This window comes from Ursus arctos, unplaced genomic scaffold (assembly GCF_023065955.2).
Source record: "Ursus arctos isolate Adak ecotype North America unplaced genomic scaffold, UrsArc2.0 scaffold_4, whole genome shotgun sequence".
Classification (NCBI taxonomy): domain Eukaryota; kingdom Metazoa; phylum Chordata; class Mammalia; order Carnivora; family Ursidae; genus Ursus; species Ursus arctos.
In genome coordinates this window covers 31,541,955-31,558,047 of record NW_026623056.1, presented here as the reverse complement: position 1 = coordinate 31,558,047, position 16,093 = coordinate 31,541,955, and the positions used below count along the sequence as shown (strand labels likewise).

Sequence of the window (16,093 nt, the reverse complement as noted above, 5' to 3'; positions counted from 1 at the left end):
TACCTCTGAGTAGCAATGAGCACTGAAATTACTCACCTGTCTTTGGTACTGTACTTTGAGGGCCTCAGTCTGGGAGGGAGGAGATCTCAATTCCCTCATAAGATTCTGCAGATGACTGAGCTGCTGATCTTTATCTGAGATAGCTATAAGGTACTGCTCCTTCATTCTCCTCTCCTGGGCTTCCCAGGAGCTCTTTTCCATCCTACAAAACATGTAAAATATTCAGGCAAAAAAATACTTGTGAGACACGGATGAATAATTACATATCCAACACAGTATTATGGGCTGTAGAGAAGTGGTAAAGAAAATATATCACCAGAGCAAAAATTATATTATAAATTGAACTGTAGAGCCAGATGATGAAGCTGAACTAATAAAAGGATTTCAACTGGCAGGGCTGAGGATGATTTCACACAAAAGCATTCCAGGTTCTGTGAACATACTAAACAAAAGTCACAAAAAATGAACATATATACACACATACATACTGAATTTTGGAATTGTAGCAGACAGTATATAAAGTGGACAGGGTAAGAAATGGGGATGGAGAAGTGAGGCTGGATCATGTGGGGCACCGAGTAGCATGCTAGATAAACGTTATTCTGTAAGCAGTGGAAAACCACTGTAATTCTTCAGAAAGGTAGTGCCAGATGCAGACTAACATCATAGTTATGAAAATGCAATGCTAGCCAGAGCAACTGTAGAGTCTTGAAGGAACTGGGTTCAAATGCTGGTTCTATCATAAACTAGGCATCAGACCCTGAGTAAAGTTTCTTAATCTCTCGGCACCTCACTGGTAACATGGGAAAAAACTATTCCTTAGGATTATTCTAAGGATTAAATGAGACACCATATGTCATGCACCAAACACAGAGCCTGTCATATCAAAATCACCCAACAAATATGAGCTGCTGCTATTTCTATTTACTCCCCAAATTTGGCCAAGAGGGGGGTTTCTGTTTGACCCCAGCTCATTTTTTGTAGCATTAGCAAAACCTGTGCCTCTGGCACGTTCTTTAGTTCTACTTCTCTCTATACTCTGTCTAAAAGTACTCATTAGGGTTGTAACCAAATTCCTGCAGCACCTCTTCACTTTGAAATAGTACCCATGTCTCTATTTTTTCCAATAGCACAAGGTTTTGTTTGAATTGCATCTGACGTTTTTGTCTTTTACTCTAGAAGTAAGGCAAAATGGTTCCTTCTTTTCTAAATGGCACATACCTGTTATGAAATAAACCTGCTTTGCTAAAAAGTGCGTTGGATTATAGTCAAAACTTTTTTCAAAAAGGCAGAGCCCAAACTTAGAAACTAAAATAAAATTTTATTACAAGGCCACTACATGTAAAAGGCACCGGATTTTCAACACTTCCTTTGATATCTGTGAAAAATGACAGAGAACAATTTAAGAGTGGAATGCAGAAGAAAGATCATAATCTTCCATAAAAAGCTTCAAGATGCCATTTTTCTGGAAGGTGGTCATGGTGTAGAAAGAGATGCTCAATGGAGAGTAGGGCCTAAGGAACAAAGCTGATACTTCATAGAACTCAGCCATAAGAGGGAAATACCTCACTTATGCCTTGTGTAAGACAGCACAGGAACCAGAACAGAATAAGCAAACCAGTAGCCACAAGGGGAAGACCAAGGTTGTGGTATAAATCCAGGCTCTCCTAATAAGCCAATCCTGAGCCTAATAGAAGCCTGAACAAGATGTTCCAGCTTTTTCATGTTTGAAAAGCTAATTTCCCCCAAGTAGATCAAGAGCAGGCACAGGTCCTGAAGATATTCAGCTAAAGAAATTAGTCTTAAAGTCAGGGAATCAAACCTGTGTCCTCATTTTCTTCTTCCTTCTCAAGGTGAAGTAAAATATCTTCCTTTCCTTCCCCTAATTTACTCACATTCACTTGAAATATAATTTTACTTTTCTTCAATATTGCTCACACGTAGAGGTAAAGAGAGAAAAGCTTAGAGAAAGGTAAACGGGGAGAGAGGGAGGGGGAAAAAAATCAATACACCAGAAATCATTTTTTTCTCTTCTCTAAGAGTCAACTCTACAGAAAGTATCCTTTCTGAATGCCCTTTGAGGAAATTTAAGGAGGAATAGGTGTCAACATTAAGCCTTTAGAGCTTTGCAGCTCTTCTTAGGCTTATACTGGTAACCGGACACTTAATATATTTGTAGTTCCAGGTGACCTGGAGATAATAGGGGAGACATCAAGGTGATGCTCCCATGTGGTTCCAGTCACCTTTGGAGGTCTGTAAATTCAATGGTCAATATTAATATGCACCTGGAGGAAGACACACTGAAACCCTGATCTCTTGATGATGAACTGATTCTAAAAGATTCTAACAGAATAAAGTTGGGGTAGCTATTCCCTGGGCAAGGGGGGCCGGAGATAAAGCTGAAAGGGAGCAATTCATCTTTTTTTCTTGAGGTTCAATTCCAGAAAGAATAAACAGAAGAAATCTGTATTCCCAGAGAGCAAAAATTCCGTTTTTTAAATCTTCCCTGCAATCACCATTTGGTTAAAAATGTGTACTTATATTATCTAGGGAAGCTGTTGACTCCATGGAATAGGTTTGATATATTTTCACTTACAAGAAAGTCCATAAAGATGTTAAATATGAAAATTTTTTTGGATGTAATTTTATTGCACAAAATTTAAATCATCAAATTCTAAAAAGTGCTTTGCTCCAAAAATTTGGCTTAAGGTTGATTTTGAAATGCATGTCATCTAAGATCAACGAAGGAACAAATCACTTGTGTCTGCACATTAAAGAGCTGTCTTAGGGATGTTACAATAATTATTTTATTACATTGATATCTGTCATCATGGTAGCCCCTCTGTAAGCGGGAGAGGAATCTAGACTCCACATGTATTCTCTGTATGCACTTGCCTATGGTTGCCCTGTAGCAGCAGGTGAGACAAAGCAGGTGCTGCTTGGTCAGCAGCACTTTCCAACATAGAGATTCTCCTTTTTATACCAAACCTTGAAAGTTTTGGGTTTGAAACAGCAATAAAGTCCCAACAGTGAGGCTGTAACAATAGGACCTGTTTTTACATACTGTTAAGCATTTATTCTTTGCCTTTTCTTTTTGAATCAAATTTGGTAGAAACATTGAAATTAAAAAAAAACATCACTGGAGTGGAAAGGTCATTGAACTGAGAGACCAGGTGGCAGAGAGTGTTGAAAGTCTTCTTCAATACTCATATTCATTCTTCTCCCTTCCTCCTTAATAACAGAACCTTGGTTTTTAAACCTGGGCACACTGCCTGTTTATATAAAGACAGATTTCTCAGCCTCCCCCCTGGTAGCTAGATGTATGTGACTAAGTTCTTCTAATGAGACCTAAGTAGGATCGTATCCTAAGTGGAAACATCTAGTAAGTCTCCTTAAAAGAAAAGGGTCGTGATCTTCTCCTATATTTCTCTTTCCTTCTGTGTAGAATGTCCATATAACAGGTAACACTCCAGCAACCATCCTGGAGCAGGAGGTAAAAGCAACATGCTGATAGTAGAGCAGAAAGAGGAGCTGTGGAGCTATTACACCATCTTCCTCCAGACTATCCTCCTCCAGACTTTTTCATATCAGAAGGAAATAAACTTCAATTTTATTTAAAAAATAAAAAAACAAGAATTACACTTCCTATTTTATTTTTTCTGCTCTAATAATACCATATAGTGCTATTATTTGTCTTTAAAAGAAAAGGGCTTGGATTTCTGGATCCAGACAGTATGGAATACCTGTGTATCTCTTTATTTCTTCCACTAAGTATAGATAAAAACTCTGGGAATTATGTATAAAAACAAACACAGGAAGACTTAGAAAGAGGGAGAGAAGAAGTTGGACCAACTAGGGACCATAGGACATGAGAAATGACAAGACAGTGAATTTGTTGGTTTTTCTTTTTGAATTTTAGATATCCCAAATTGGGTGAAGAAAGATCCAAAAACCAATGTGTGCCAAAAAAAGTCTGCTCCCGCTTGCCAAAAGACCAGGAATGGGAAGCCTAGTGAGACAGAAATATTAATGACAATAATCACTCTGTTCTAGATGAACATTATGGAAAAACCACAGCACCCTCCCCCCGCCCCAAACAATAAAATCCTAGTGGAAAACTACACTTACATCCTTGCTTGGAGATAACTAGGTGTTCCTTAGTTGGAGTGGTGTCAGAAAAGACCAAGAGTGTACATGGACTGTCACCACCACCCAGTGGAAAAGAGGTGACTCTGATCGCTCCCACCCACACCCCACTGTAGGGTCAATGGAGACAACATGTGGGGCCTGGACATCTACCTCCACCTATAACAAGGTAACAAAGCATTCCTCCCTGTCCCTGCAGACGTATTATCAGAAGAGGCCAACGGGGAAGTTTGGACTTTGGGCACTACCCAGGAGTAACAAGGTACCCCTCCTCAACCACCCTCCTACAGTATCAGTGAGGATTGAGTGGGGCCCCTGGACTTTCACCATGACCCAGTGATAATGAAATGCTTTCTCCACAACCCCCCAGTGGTATCAATGGAGTCCATGTATGGAGCTTGGACTTCTGCTCTCACCTAACAGTAATGAGGCCCTGCTTCCCCCTCAAATGCAGTGTCAGTGGAGTACAGGTGGGGAGCCTGGACTTCTGCCTCTTCCTGGCAGTATCAAGGCACCTCCTCTCCTATGGTATCAATGAAGGCTGAGTAGGAAGCCCACTGGACTTCACCCACCATCCAGCAGTAAAGTATCAGTGGAAGCCTACTAAAGCTAAGGATTTAAATAAGATCGAGAGTCTTATAATCTCCAAAATGTTCGGGATACAACTGAAAATCACTCATCATACTAAAAGCCAGGAAGTTATGACTTGATCGAGAAAAGAAAATCAACAGATTACAACACTGAAATGACAGAGATGTTGAATTACATCTGTTATAGAATTATATAAGGATTAAAGCAGCCACCACAAAAATGCTTCAACAGCAATTGCTAACACACTGGAAACAAACAAAAACAGAGAAAGCTTCACATTTCTCCAAAAAAGATACACAGATAGACAACATACACATGAAAATGTTCAGCATTATAATCTTCAGAGAAATGCGAATCAAAACCACAATAAGACACCCCACAGCAGTCAGAATCATAAAGACAAGAAATAGTAAGTGTTGGTGAGATGTGGAGAAAAAGGAATCCTCATACACTATTGCTGGTAATGTAAACTGGTGCAGCCACTATGGAAAACAGTATGAAGGTTCCTCAAAAAATTAAAAATAGAATACCATACAACCCACTAATTCCACTACTGGGTATTTTCCCAAAGAAAATCAAACACTAATTCAAAAAGATATATGCATCCTTATGTTCACTGAAGCATGATTTATAGTAGCCAAGATATAGAAGCAACTCAAATGTTCACTGATAGATGAATGGATAAAGAAGATCTGGTGTACACATACAGACATGCACACACACAGAAATATTACTCAACTAAAAAAAGAAAGAAATTTTGCCATTCACAACAACATGGATGGGCCTAGAAGGTATTATGGTAAGTGAAATAAGTCAGAAAAAGACAAATACCATATGATTTCACTTCTATGTAAAATCTGAAAAACAACAAACAAACAAAAAAAGAAGTGGACTCAAGTACAGAGAACAAATTGGTGACTGACAGAGGAGAGGAGGTGGGAGGATGGGCAAAACAGGTGAGAGGATTAAGAGGTACAAACTTTCAGTTATAAAATAAATCAATCACAGGAATGAAAAGTTCACCACAGGAAATGTAATCAATAATATTGTAATTACTTTGTATGGTGACAGATGGTAACTACACTTATTGTGGTAGGCACTGCATAATGCATACAATTGCTGAATCATTATGTTGTACAGATGAAACTTATGTAACACTGTATGTTAACTATTTTTCAATTAAAAAAAATAGAGAAAACCTCAGTGAAGAAATAGAAGATATAAAGAACTGAATGGAAGTTTTAGAACTGAAAAATACAATACCCAAAATAAAAGCAAACTCAATGCGCTCAATAGCAGAATGGAAGTGATGAAGGAAAGAATCAAGAATCAGTGAATATTTAAGATAGAACAACAGAAATTATCGAATCTGCATAAAGAGAAAAATAATCATTAAATTGGATTTCATCAAAATTAAAAAGACCTTATTGAGAAGAATGAAAAGATAAACTGCAGATGGAGAAAATACTTGCAAGCCACCTATTTGACAAAGAACTCGTACCTAGACATATAAAGAACCCTCAAAACTCAACAGTAAAAAAATTAACAACCTAAATAAAAAATGGATAAATCACATGAACAAACATTTCATCAAAAAGGACATATGGATATCAATAAGCAATAAAAAAATTCAACATTAGCCATTATGCAAATTAAAACCACACTGGGACAGCATGACACACCTATTAAAAAATTAAAATACAGTTAAAATATCAAACGCTGACAAGGATATAGCATTTGATATTGAAACTGGATCACTCATATATTGCTGGTAGGAATATAAAATGGTACATTCTTTTTTTTTTTTTTTTAAGATTTATTTATTCATTTGACAGAGAGAGCCAGCGAGAGAGGGAACACAAGCAGGAGGAGTGGGAGAGGAAGAAGCAGGCTCCCAGCGGAAGAACCTGACGTGGGGCTCGATCCCAGAATGCCAGCATCACGCCCTGAGCTGAAGGCAGACGCTTAATGACTGAGCCACCCAGGCGCCCCTGGTACAGTCATTCTTGAATATAATTTTACAGTTTCTTGAAAAACTAAACACTTACCACACAGCCTAGCATTTGTACTCCTGGACAAACATCTCAGAGAAATGGAAACTTATTGTCCACATACAAACCTATACACAAATGTTTATAGCTGCTTTATTAATAATAGCTAAAAATCATAACTAACACTCATGGGTGAATGGCTAAAGCAATACACTCATACCATGGAATATTACTTAACAATAAAAAAGAATGAACTATTGATACATGAACAATGTTGATGGACCTCAAGGGCATTATGATGTGTGAATAAAGCTAACTTCAAAAGGTTACATACTGTAGGATTCCACTTAAAACACTGTATCTTAACTAACTGGAATTTAAATAAAAACTTTAAAAAAATTCTCAAAAATGGCAAAATGATAGAGATGGAGAACAGATTAGTGGTTGTCAGAGTTAGGGATGGTGACATGGGGGGAAGACTATGACTATAAATTAGTAGCACAAGGGACATTTTTTGTGGTAATGGAGCACTTGTATATCTTGGTTGTCATGATGATTACATGTATTTACACATATGATAAAGTTGCACAGAACTACACACAGACACAGACACACACACACACACACACACTTGAGTGAAGGTAAATTTGATGAAATCTGAAAAAGGTCTTTGAATTGCACCCATGTCATTTCCTGATTTTGGTATACTATAGTAATGTAAAATGTTAACATTGGTGGAAACTGGGTGAAAGTACACAGGAGCTCTCTGTATTATTCTTGAAACTTCTTATAAAACTATAATTATTTTATAATAAAAAGTTTTTAAAAAATGGAAAAGAAAAGGGTCAAAAAGCAAGGACTATCATACCTGAGCTGATGCAGCTCATGCTGCCAGGAGAGATTTTCCTGCCTTAGCTCTTCTTGCATAATCTGAAAATTTTTTGTCTTATCTTGATACTCCTGAAGTCGAGCCTTCAGTGGACGTAATTCAGTGATTTCTTGGTTAATCTGTAAGTACTGCTGCTGCAGATTCTTCAGTTCCTTCAGCTTTAACCAAAGGGAAAATAAAAGGGTGATTCAGCACATCTCATTGACCCAGCTGTAAGTCATCAACAGCTCCCTACTAAGTAAGTCAGACACCACAACAGACTGTCAGCACCTAACAAGTTCATTAACATATACATTTGCAACACAGATATCTAAAATGGTGAAACAAAGGCAGCCAGGCTGGTGAGAATCACCCCACAGAGCCACCATCAAGGCTACAGGGCCTGACCTTTTGGGCAAGTACACCAGGCCCCCGCTCCTGAGGTCCTAGGTTGACTCTACATCTAAAGCTCAGACACAGGACAGACTTAAAGGACAGTTTCTCTGTGGGTGGTAACTCCCCAGAATAAGAAATGTAAAGATAGACTGACTTCCTATTTAGCCCTGTGCCCTGCTTAGGCTTTTAAACTTTCTTATATGGATATCAACCTTAATCTAGCTTAGCTGATGCTGACTATAAAAAGAAGGCAGCAATGCCCAGGCCCAGTGGTTTAAAAGTACTTAGGCTTAGGGGTTCAACATCCTGCCCACACAGGTTGTATGACCCATGACCCTATGCATATTCCTTACAACCCCTAAGCCTTAATATCCTGTACCTATAAAATTTCTCTTACCTTAATTTCCCTTACCTCCCTCATGGTACTCCTCATTAGATTATGAGAATTACATGAGAAAATTAATGGTGATTGTGGTGATGGTGAGGGCAATGATGATGACAATACAATAACGATGGACTTGCTTTTAATCAACAAAACTGCCTATTTACATTCCAGGTGTGTCTTCAAATTCTTTATCCCCAGTACTCATTAAAAGCTTGGTAGTAAGAAATAATGTTAGGACATGTGGATTAAAAGGGGGCCTTGAACACATGTCTCTTTCACCCACTCTTAGAAACATAACTAAAGCTACAATAAAGGCATCATTTTATAAGCACAAAACACAAGAACAGGAAGAACAAGAGAGGAGTCAGCAGCAACAAAATTAATTTTGGAAGCTAAAAAGCAGATGCATAAGTGGTAACTGACTTAACAGATCTGGGAAAGCCAAATCTTAAGCTGGCAGTAAGGGAAGCCAAGAACCAATAGAACTTACTCTGTAGAATCTTCAAAAGGCTCAGGAATTAACAGCACCAGGTACCTCTGGAGAAGATGGTGATGGGGGTAGGGAGAAGGTGGTAGCTGAAATAAGGAGGATTAGATGAAAGCTGCTTAAAAAACAATTGCATCCCTAAGTACTCTCCTCAGTTCCACATCTTTTGTTAACTCTAATGGACAACTAGAGCTTTATTCTTCGGAGAAGGTAAAAGAAGTGTCTCTGGAGCATGAAATACCAGGCACAAATGAAGGTAAAGGTACTGCTCTAAAACAAGGGTGATCAAGTCAATACATGCCTCCTGAATGCTTGAAGACTTTCCCATACTCAACTTGGACAGTGCTGGCACCCACGCCTTTACCATCCATGCAGGAAATGAGAAGTCTTCCCTAGAAAATCTGACCAGCCCAAGAGGAACTAAAGATACCAACATGGGGACTACGCAAAAAAGCTCAGCAAGATCACCCTACAATCACCAACTTCACAGTTGGTAAGCCCCATCCACAAGCTTTTTAGACCTTACCCTTAAACATTAAGAGTAAATCAAGGATTAACCCTCACCTGAAGAATGGTTATCATTAAGGCTAGGATGAAAAGAACTAGAAGAAAAGTAATTCAAAAGAGTTTAGTAGGGGAAAGAATAGAATATACTTGAAGATTTAAGAGAGAATATTAGAAATTAGAAACACTGTAGCAGAAAAAAATATTAAAGAAAAATTCATTATGGGAAAACATCAAAGAACAAAATTACCACCACTATTCTTGGAGAGATAAGTTAAGAACATATATCCATGTGACAAGAAAAAGAAAAAAAAAGAAATCCTTAGAAATTAGGAACATGACAGCAAAAATGAAAACCTCAATATGGGTTCTAAAGATAAAGGTGAGAAAGTCTTCCCAAAGTATAGCAAAGAGAATAAAAAAGATAAGAAAATTATAGAACCAATCCAGAAGGTCCTATATATCCACATGATATGCTTTTCAAAAAAAAAAAAAAAAAAAGACAACGGGGAAAAAGGACAGGGAAAATAGTAAAATGAAATTCAAAAGAATCTCCCAAAATTGATTAATATGACTTGTTAGAGTCAAAGGACTAGACACAATGATGAATGAAAACAGACCCAAATCAAAATACACTGTCATGAAATTTCAGAATACACAGGACTAAAAAATTCTATACATTTCCAGAAAAAGATGAGAGAGAAAGAAACAGAGACAGAGAGACAGAAAGAGAAAGAGATAAAGAAACAGATCATACTGAAAGGATCAGGAAACAGAATAACTTTAGACTTCCGAACCACAATGTAAACTAAAAGGGAACAGACCAAATATCTTCACAATTTTGCAAGGGAATTATTTTCAGCCTAGAATTCTACACCCAGCCAAACTATCAATCAAATATGAGAGGGAAAAGACATTTTCAATAACTTTACCTCCCCTGTATCTTTTCTTATGGAGCTACTAAATGGTTTCTTTCAACAAAATGATGACACAAAACCAAGATGAGAAAAACAAGGAATACAAGAAACAAGAGATCTTATATAGGAGAGATGTAAAAGGAGATATCCTAGGATGTAAACAGTATCCTATCCTAAGGATAAGAAAGACTCCAAATTTTCTTCATAAAATCAAAATTGATAGGAATAAACATTTTAAGAGGAGATGTGGATAAATGGCAGTAAATCTGGAGTTAAATTACATTGATAAATACAAAGGAAACTAAGTAACAACAACAAAAACATAGTTATTATCTCTAAGGGAAGAAAAGATGCTGAGGAAAATAAAAATAACACATTTCAGCTCTCATTTGTAGTCATAAAAATGTAAACATTGATATAAACGCAAATATTGAGTTAACCAAAATTTAAATTACATCAGGAGAATGGGGAAGAGGCTCTATATTGAATATGTGCATATGTACTGTGGAAGCAGAGGGAGGAAAGAGAACTAAACCCTGTTAGCATAAAAGAAAGTCAATAGCTAATGCAAAGAATGAAAACTGAAGATGCACTATAAGTATGACATGTAGACACTGAGAAAACACCAAAATAATAAGAGTTAAAAGCAAATTGCCTTGGGAGAAAAAGAAACAGAGTTAGAGTGGAGGTGCTATTTGTTTTTCTCATCAAACATGAAGAATTTAGTGACATATATGTGTATATAACTTTATTTTTTAAACAAAAATTAAAATAAAACAATTTTTTGTTTTATTTTAAAGAAAAAATATATTTTTATGCACTAAATATATTCTTTATTCACGCCTCTAATCCAGATACTCTAAATGTTAATCTTGAAATAGACCAAATCATCAGAAAGCTGTGTCTGGGACTGCATTTTAGCCATTTGTATAAGTACCTTTAGGAAATTATACAAAATTCTTTTGCTGTGCTGTTACAGCAGGGAACAGCCAAAGTAAACCCTATAAAACAATTATATTTATTGTAGAGAAGTAAAGGGTGTTTTACAACTTCATACAGTCCTCTCTGTGGAAGCACAGAAGGAATTTCTTGCAGGCCTCAATACCTAAAGAGTAACTATGCTTATATTAAACAAATAGCTTTTCTTTCTTCCCTTTCCCTAAAATACGGACACTGCAATTAATGTCTATGGCTCTTTAGTTCCTTATTTCTGATGTCTGCCAGAAAACTGGAAAAAAAACTGATGACCCATCTTTCTAAAAAGATATTGTGATATCTCCTAGGGACACTAAATTTATTCCTGGTTTAATCTTTTTCTCTCCTATCCTCATTTTCTCTTTCTTCCCAGTTACTTGTATTATATTATCTTCAAAACAACTTCAAGATATGTCACTTCAAGTCACTTTCAGAATGAAATGAGTATAGGGGACTTCTGAGAAAGATGGCAGAGTCAGACGATCCTAATCTCACCTCATCTGATGAATACAACTAGATAAACCACATCAGTGTAAACAACCCAGAAAATGACCAAAAGACTGGCAAAACAAATTTTCCACAGTTAAACATAGAGAAGAGACCACATCAAAAATGGCAGGAAGGGTGGAGACACAGTCGGGAACCACGCTGAGCCATGAGACTGTCCATGGGAGGGAGAGGCACTACAAGTAACATTTGCATTATATGGATCCCAGAAGAAGAGGAGAGAGAAAAGGGGGCAGAAAATTTATTTGAAGAAACAGTAGCTGAAAAATTCCCTAAACTGGGGAAAGATACATAAATCCAGATCCAGGAGGCAGAGAGCCCCCAACAAAATCAACCCAGGGAAGTCCACACCAAGACACACAGTAATTAAATGGCAAAAAAAAGTAACGATAAAGAATTTTAAAAACAGCAAGAGAAAAGAAGACAGTACATACAAGGGAAAGCCCATAAAGCTATCAGCTGATTTTTCAGCAGAAACTTTGCAGGCCACAAGCAAGTGGCATGATATATTCAAAGTGCTGAAAGAAAAAAACAAAACAAAAAACCTGCAACCAACAATACTCTATCCAGAAAGGCTGTCATTCCAAATAGGAGGACAGGTAAAGAATTTCCCAGATAAACAAAAGTTAAAGAAATACATCACCATTAAACCAGCCTTACAAGAAATGTTAAAGGGGATTCTTTAAGTGGAAAGGAAAGACCATAAATGGGAATAAGAAAAGTAGGAAGCACAAAAGCAGTAAAATTAAGTATAACTACAAAAACCAGTCAAGCGTTTCACAAAATAAAGATACATAAAGTATGACACTATACCTAAAATATGGAGGGGAGAGGAATAAGTTTTGGTACCTTTAGAAAGGGTCCAAACTTAAGCAACAATCAAATTAATACAGACTGTTATATGCATAAGATGTTAAAAATAAACCTAATGGAAGAAGAAGGGGGGGTAAACAGAAGGGGGAATGAACCATGAGAGACTATGGACTCTGGGAACAAACTGAGGGCTTCAGAGGGGAAAGGGGTGGGGGAATGGGATAGGCTGGTGATGGGTATTAAGGAGGGCACATATTGCATGGTGCACTGGGTGTTATACACAAGTAATGAATCATGGAACTTTACATCAAAAACTAGGGATGTACCGTATGGTGACTAACATAATATAATAAAAAATATTATTATAAAAAAATAAAATAAAATAAACCTAATGGTAACCGCACATCACGAAACTGGTAATAGATATACAAAAAATAAAGAAAAGGAATCCAAGTATATCACTAAAGAAAGCCAGCAAATCAAGAGAGAGGAGAGCAAGAGAAAAAAGGAACAGAGAAGAGCTACAAAACAACAGTAAAACAAGTAACGAAATAGCAATACATACATACCTATCAATAATTACTTTGAATCTAAATGAACTAAACCTTCCCATCAAAAAACACAGGGTGACAGAATGGATAAAAAAGCAAGACCCATCTAGATACTGTCTGCAAGAGATTCATTTCAAACCTAAAGACATCTGCAGATTGAAAATGAGAGGGATCAAGAAACATTTATCATGCAAATGTATTTTAAGAGAAAGCCAGGGTAGTAATACTTACAGTGGACAAAATAGACTTTAAAATAAAGACAGTAACAAGAAACAAAGAACATTACATAATCATAAAGAGAAAAATCCAACAATATGTAACAACTGTAAAATATTTATGCATCCAACATGGAAGCTCCCAAATAGACAAAGCAGCTCACAACAAACATAAAGTAATTGATAGTGAATTGATAATTCACCACACTGAAATCAATGGATACATCATCCAAACAGAAAATCAACAAGGAAAAAGGAAATGGTGGCTTTGAATGACACACTGAACCAGATGTATCTAACAGGTATATTCAGAACATTCCATCCTAAAACAGTGGAATACACATTCTTTTCAAGTATACATGGAACATTCTCCAGAAAGGATCACATGCTAGACCACAAAACCAGTCTCAACAAATTCAAAATGACAGAAGTCATATCATGTACCTTTTCTGGCAATGCTATAAAACTAGAAATCAACCCCAAGGAAAAAATCTGGAAAGAACACAAATACATGGAGATTATATAACATGCCTAATGAATTGGTCAGCTAAGAAATTGAAGAGGAAATCAAATAATACACAGAGACAAATGAGAATCCAAAATCTTTGAGATGCAGCAAAAGTGGTTCTAAGAGGAAAGTTTATAGCAATATAGGCCTACCTCAAGAAGCAAGAAAAATCTCAAATAAACAACCAAATCTTACACCCAAAGGAGCTAGAAAAAAGAAGAACAAAACCCAAAACCAGCAGAAAGAGGGAAATAATAAGTTAGAGCAGAAATTAACAAAATGGAAACTAAAAATACAATAGGACAGATCAATGAAACCAGGAGCTAGTTTCTGGAAAAGATCAACAAAAATGATACAATGTTGGTTAGACTTACAAAAAAGAGAAAGAGAGAGACAGAGAGGACTCAAACAAAATCAGAAATGAAAGAGGAGAAATAAATGACACCACAGAAATACAGAGATTATAAGAGAATATTACGAAAAATTGTATTTTTACAAATTGGACAACCTAGTAGAAATGGATAAATTCGTAGAAACATGTAACCTACCAAAACCGAAGCACAAAGAAATAGAAAACTTGAACAGACTGATAACCAGCAATGAAATTGAATCAGTAATTGACAAACTCCCAACAAACAAGACGGCTTCACAGGTGAATTCTACCAAGCATTTGAAGAAGAGTTAATCCTGTTTGTCTCAAACTATTCCAAAAAGTAGAAGTGGAAGGAAAGCTCCCAAATTCATTGTATGAAGTTAGCATAACCCTGATTTCAAAACCAGATGAAGACACTGCTAAAAAAGAGACCTACAGATCAACCACTCTGATGAACATAGATGCAAAAATTCTCAACAAAATATTGGTAAACTGAATCCGACAATACATTAAAAAAATCATTCACCATGATCCAGTAGAATTTACTCCTGGAATGCAGGGTGGTTCAATATTTGCAAATGAATCAACATGATACATCGCATCAATAAGAGAAAGGATAAGAACCATATGATCTTTTCAATAAATGAAGAAAAATCATTTGACAAAAATCATTTGACAAAGTACAGTATCCATTCATGATAAAAACCCTCAACAAAGTAGGTTTAGAGGGAACATCCCTCAACATGATAAATGCCTTATAGGAAAGACCCACAGCTAACATCATACTCAGTGGGAAAAACTGAGACCTTTTCCCCTGAAGTCAGAAACAACACAAGGATTTCCTTTCTCACCACTTTTATTCAACATAGTACTAGAAGTCCTAGCCACAGCAATCAGATAAGAAAAAGAAATAAAAGGCATCCGAATTGGTAAGAAAGAAGTAAAACTTCCACTATTTGCAGAAGACATGATACTATATAGAAAACCCTAAAGGCACCACCAAAAAACTACTAGAGCTGATAAATGAATTCAGCAAAGTTGCAGGATACAAAAATCAATATACAGAAATCTGTTGCATGTCTATATACTTAATGAACCAACAGAAAGAGAAATTAATAAAACAATCCCATTTACAATTACAACCAAAAATGATAAAATATCTGAAATAAAATTAACCGAAGAGGTGAAAGACCTGTACTCTGAAAACTATAAAACACTGGTGAAAGAAATTAAAGATAACACAAACAAATGGAAAGATATTACATGCTCATGGATTGCTCATGAGAGCAAATGTTGTTAAAATGTCAATACTACCCAAAGCAACCCATAATCAAACACAATCCCTATCAAAATGCCAACGGCATTTTTCACAAAACTAGAAAAAATAATCCTAAAATTTGTGTGGAACCACTAAAGATCTTGAATAGCCAAAGCAATCTTGAAAAGGAACAAAACTGGAGGTACCACTATCCCAGATTTCAAGCTATACTACAAAGCTGTAGTAATCAAAACAGTATGGTACTAACATAAAAACAGACACACAGATCACTGGAACAGAACAGAGAGCCCAGAAACAAACCCATGATTATTGGTCAATTAATGTACGACAAATGAGGCAAGAATATGCAAAGGGAAAAAGACAGTCTCTTCAACAAATGTTGAAATGGGACTGGAACGTGAAACTGGACAGCTACATACAAAAGAATGAAACTGGACCACTTTCTTATACCATACACAAAAATAAATACTAAATGGATTAAAGACCTAATTGTGAGGCCTGAAAGCATAAAAATCCTAGAAGAGAGCACAGGCAGTAATTTCTTGGACATTGGCCCTAGCAACATTTTTCTAGATATGTCTCCTGAA

At 36.5% G+C, this 16,093-nt stretch overlaps 1 protein-coding gene across 16 annotated transcripts in view; it reads right to left on the bottom strand.

Moving 5' to 3' along the window:
- The window catches only part of GOLGB1 (golgin B1), a 96,534-nt gene that overhangs the window by 12,344 nt on the left and 68,097 nt on the right, over positions 1 to 16,093 (bottom strand). For 15 of the 16 annotated variants that reach the window (XM_026494470.4, XM_048215212.2, XM_026494499.4 and 12 more), the window contains 2 exons: positions 7,597 to 7,775; positions 37 to 202 (listed from right to left, as the gene is read on the bottom strand). In XM_026494470.4, coding sequence (XP_026350255.2) covers positions 37 to 202; positions 7,597 to 7,775 — 345 coding nt within the window. Of the gene's footprint in view, positions 1 to 36; positions 203 to 7,596; positions 7,776 to 8,867; positions 8,954 to 16,093 lie in introns of those variants that run through there. The other variant, XM_026494508.4, reaches the window with a different exon arrangement.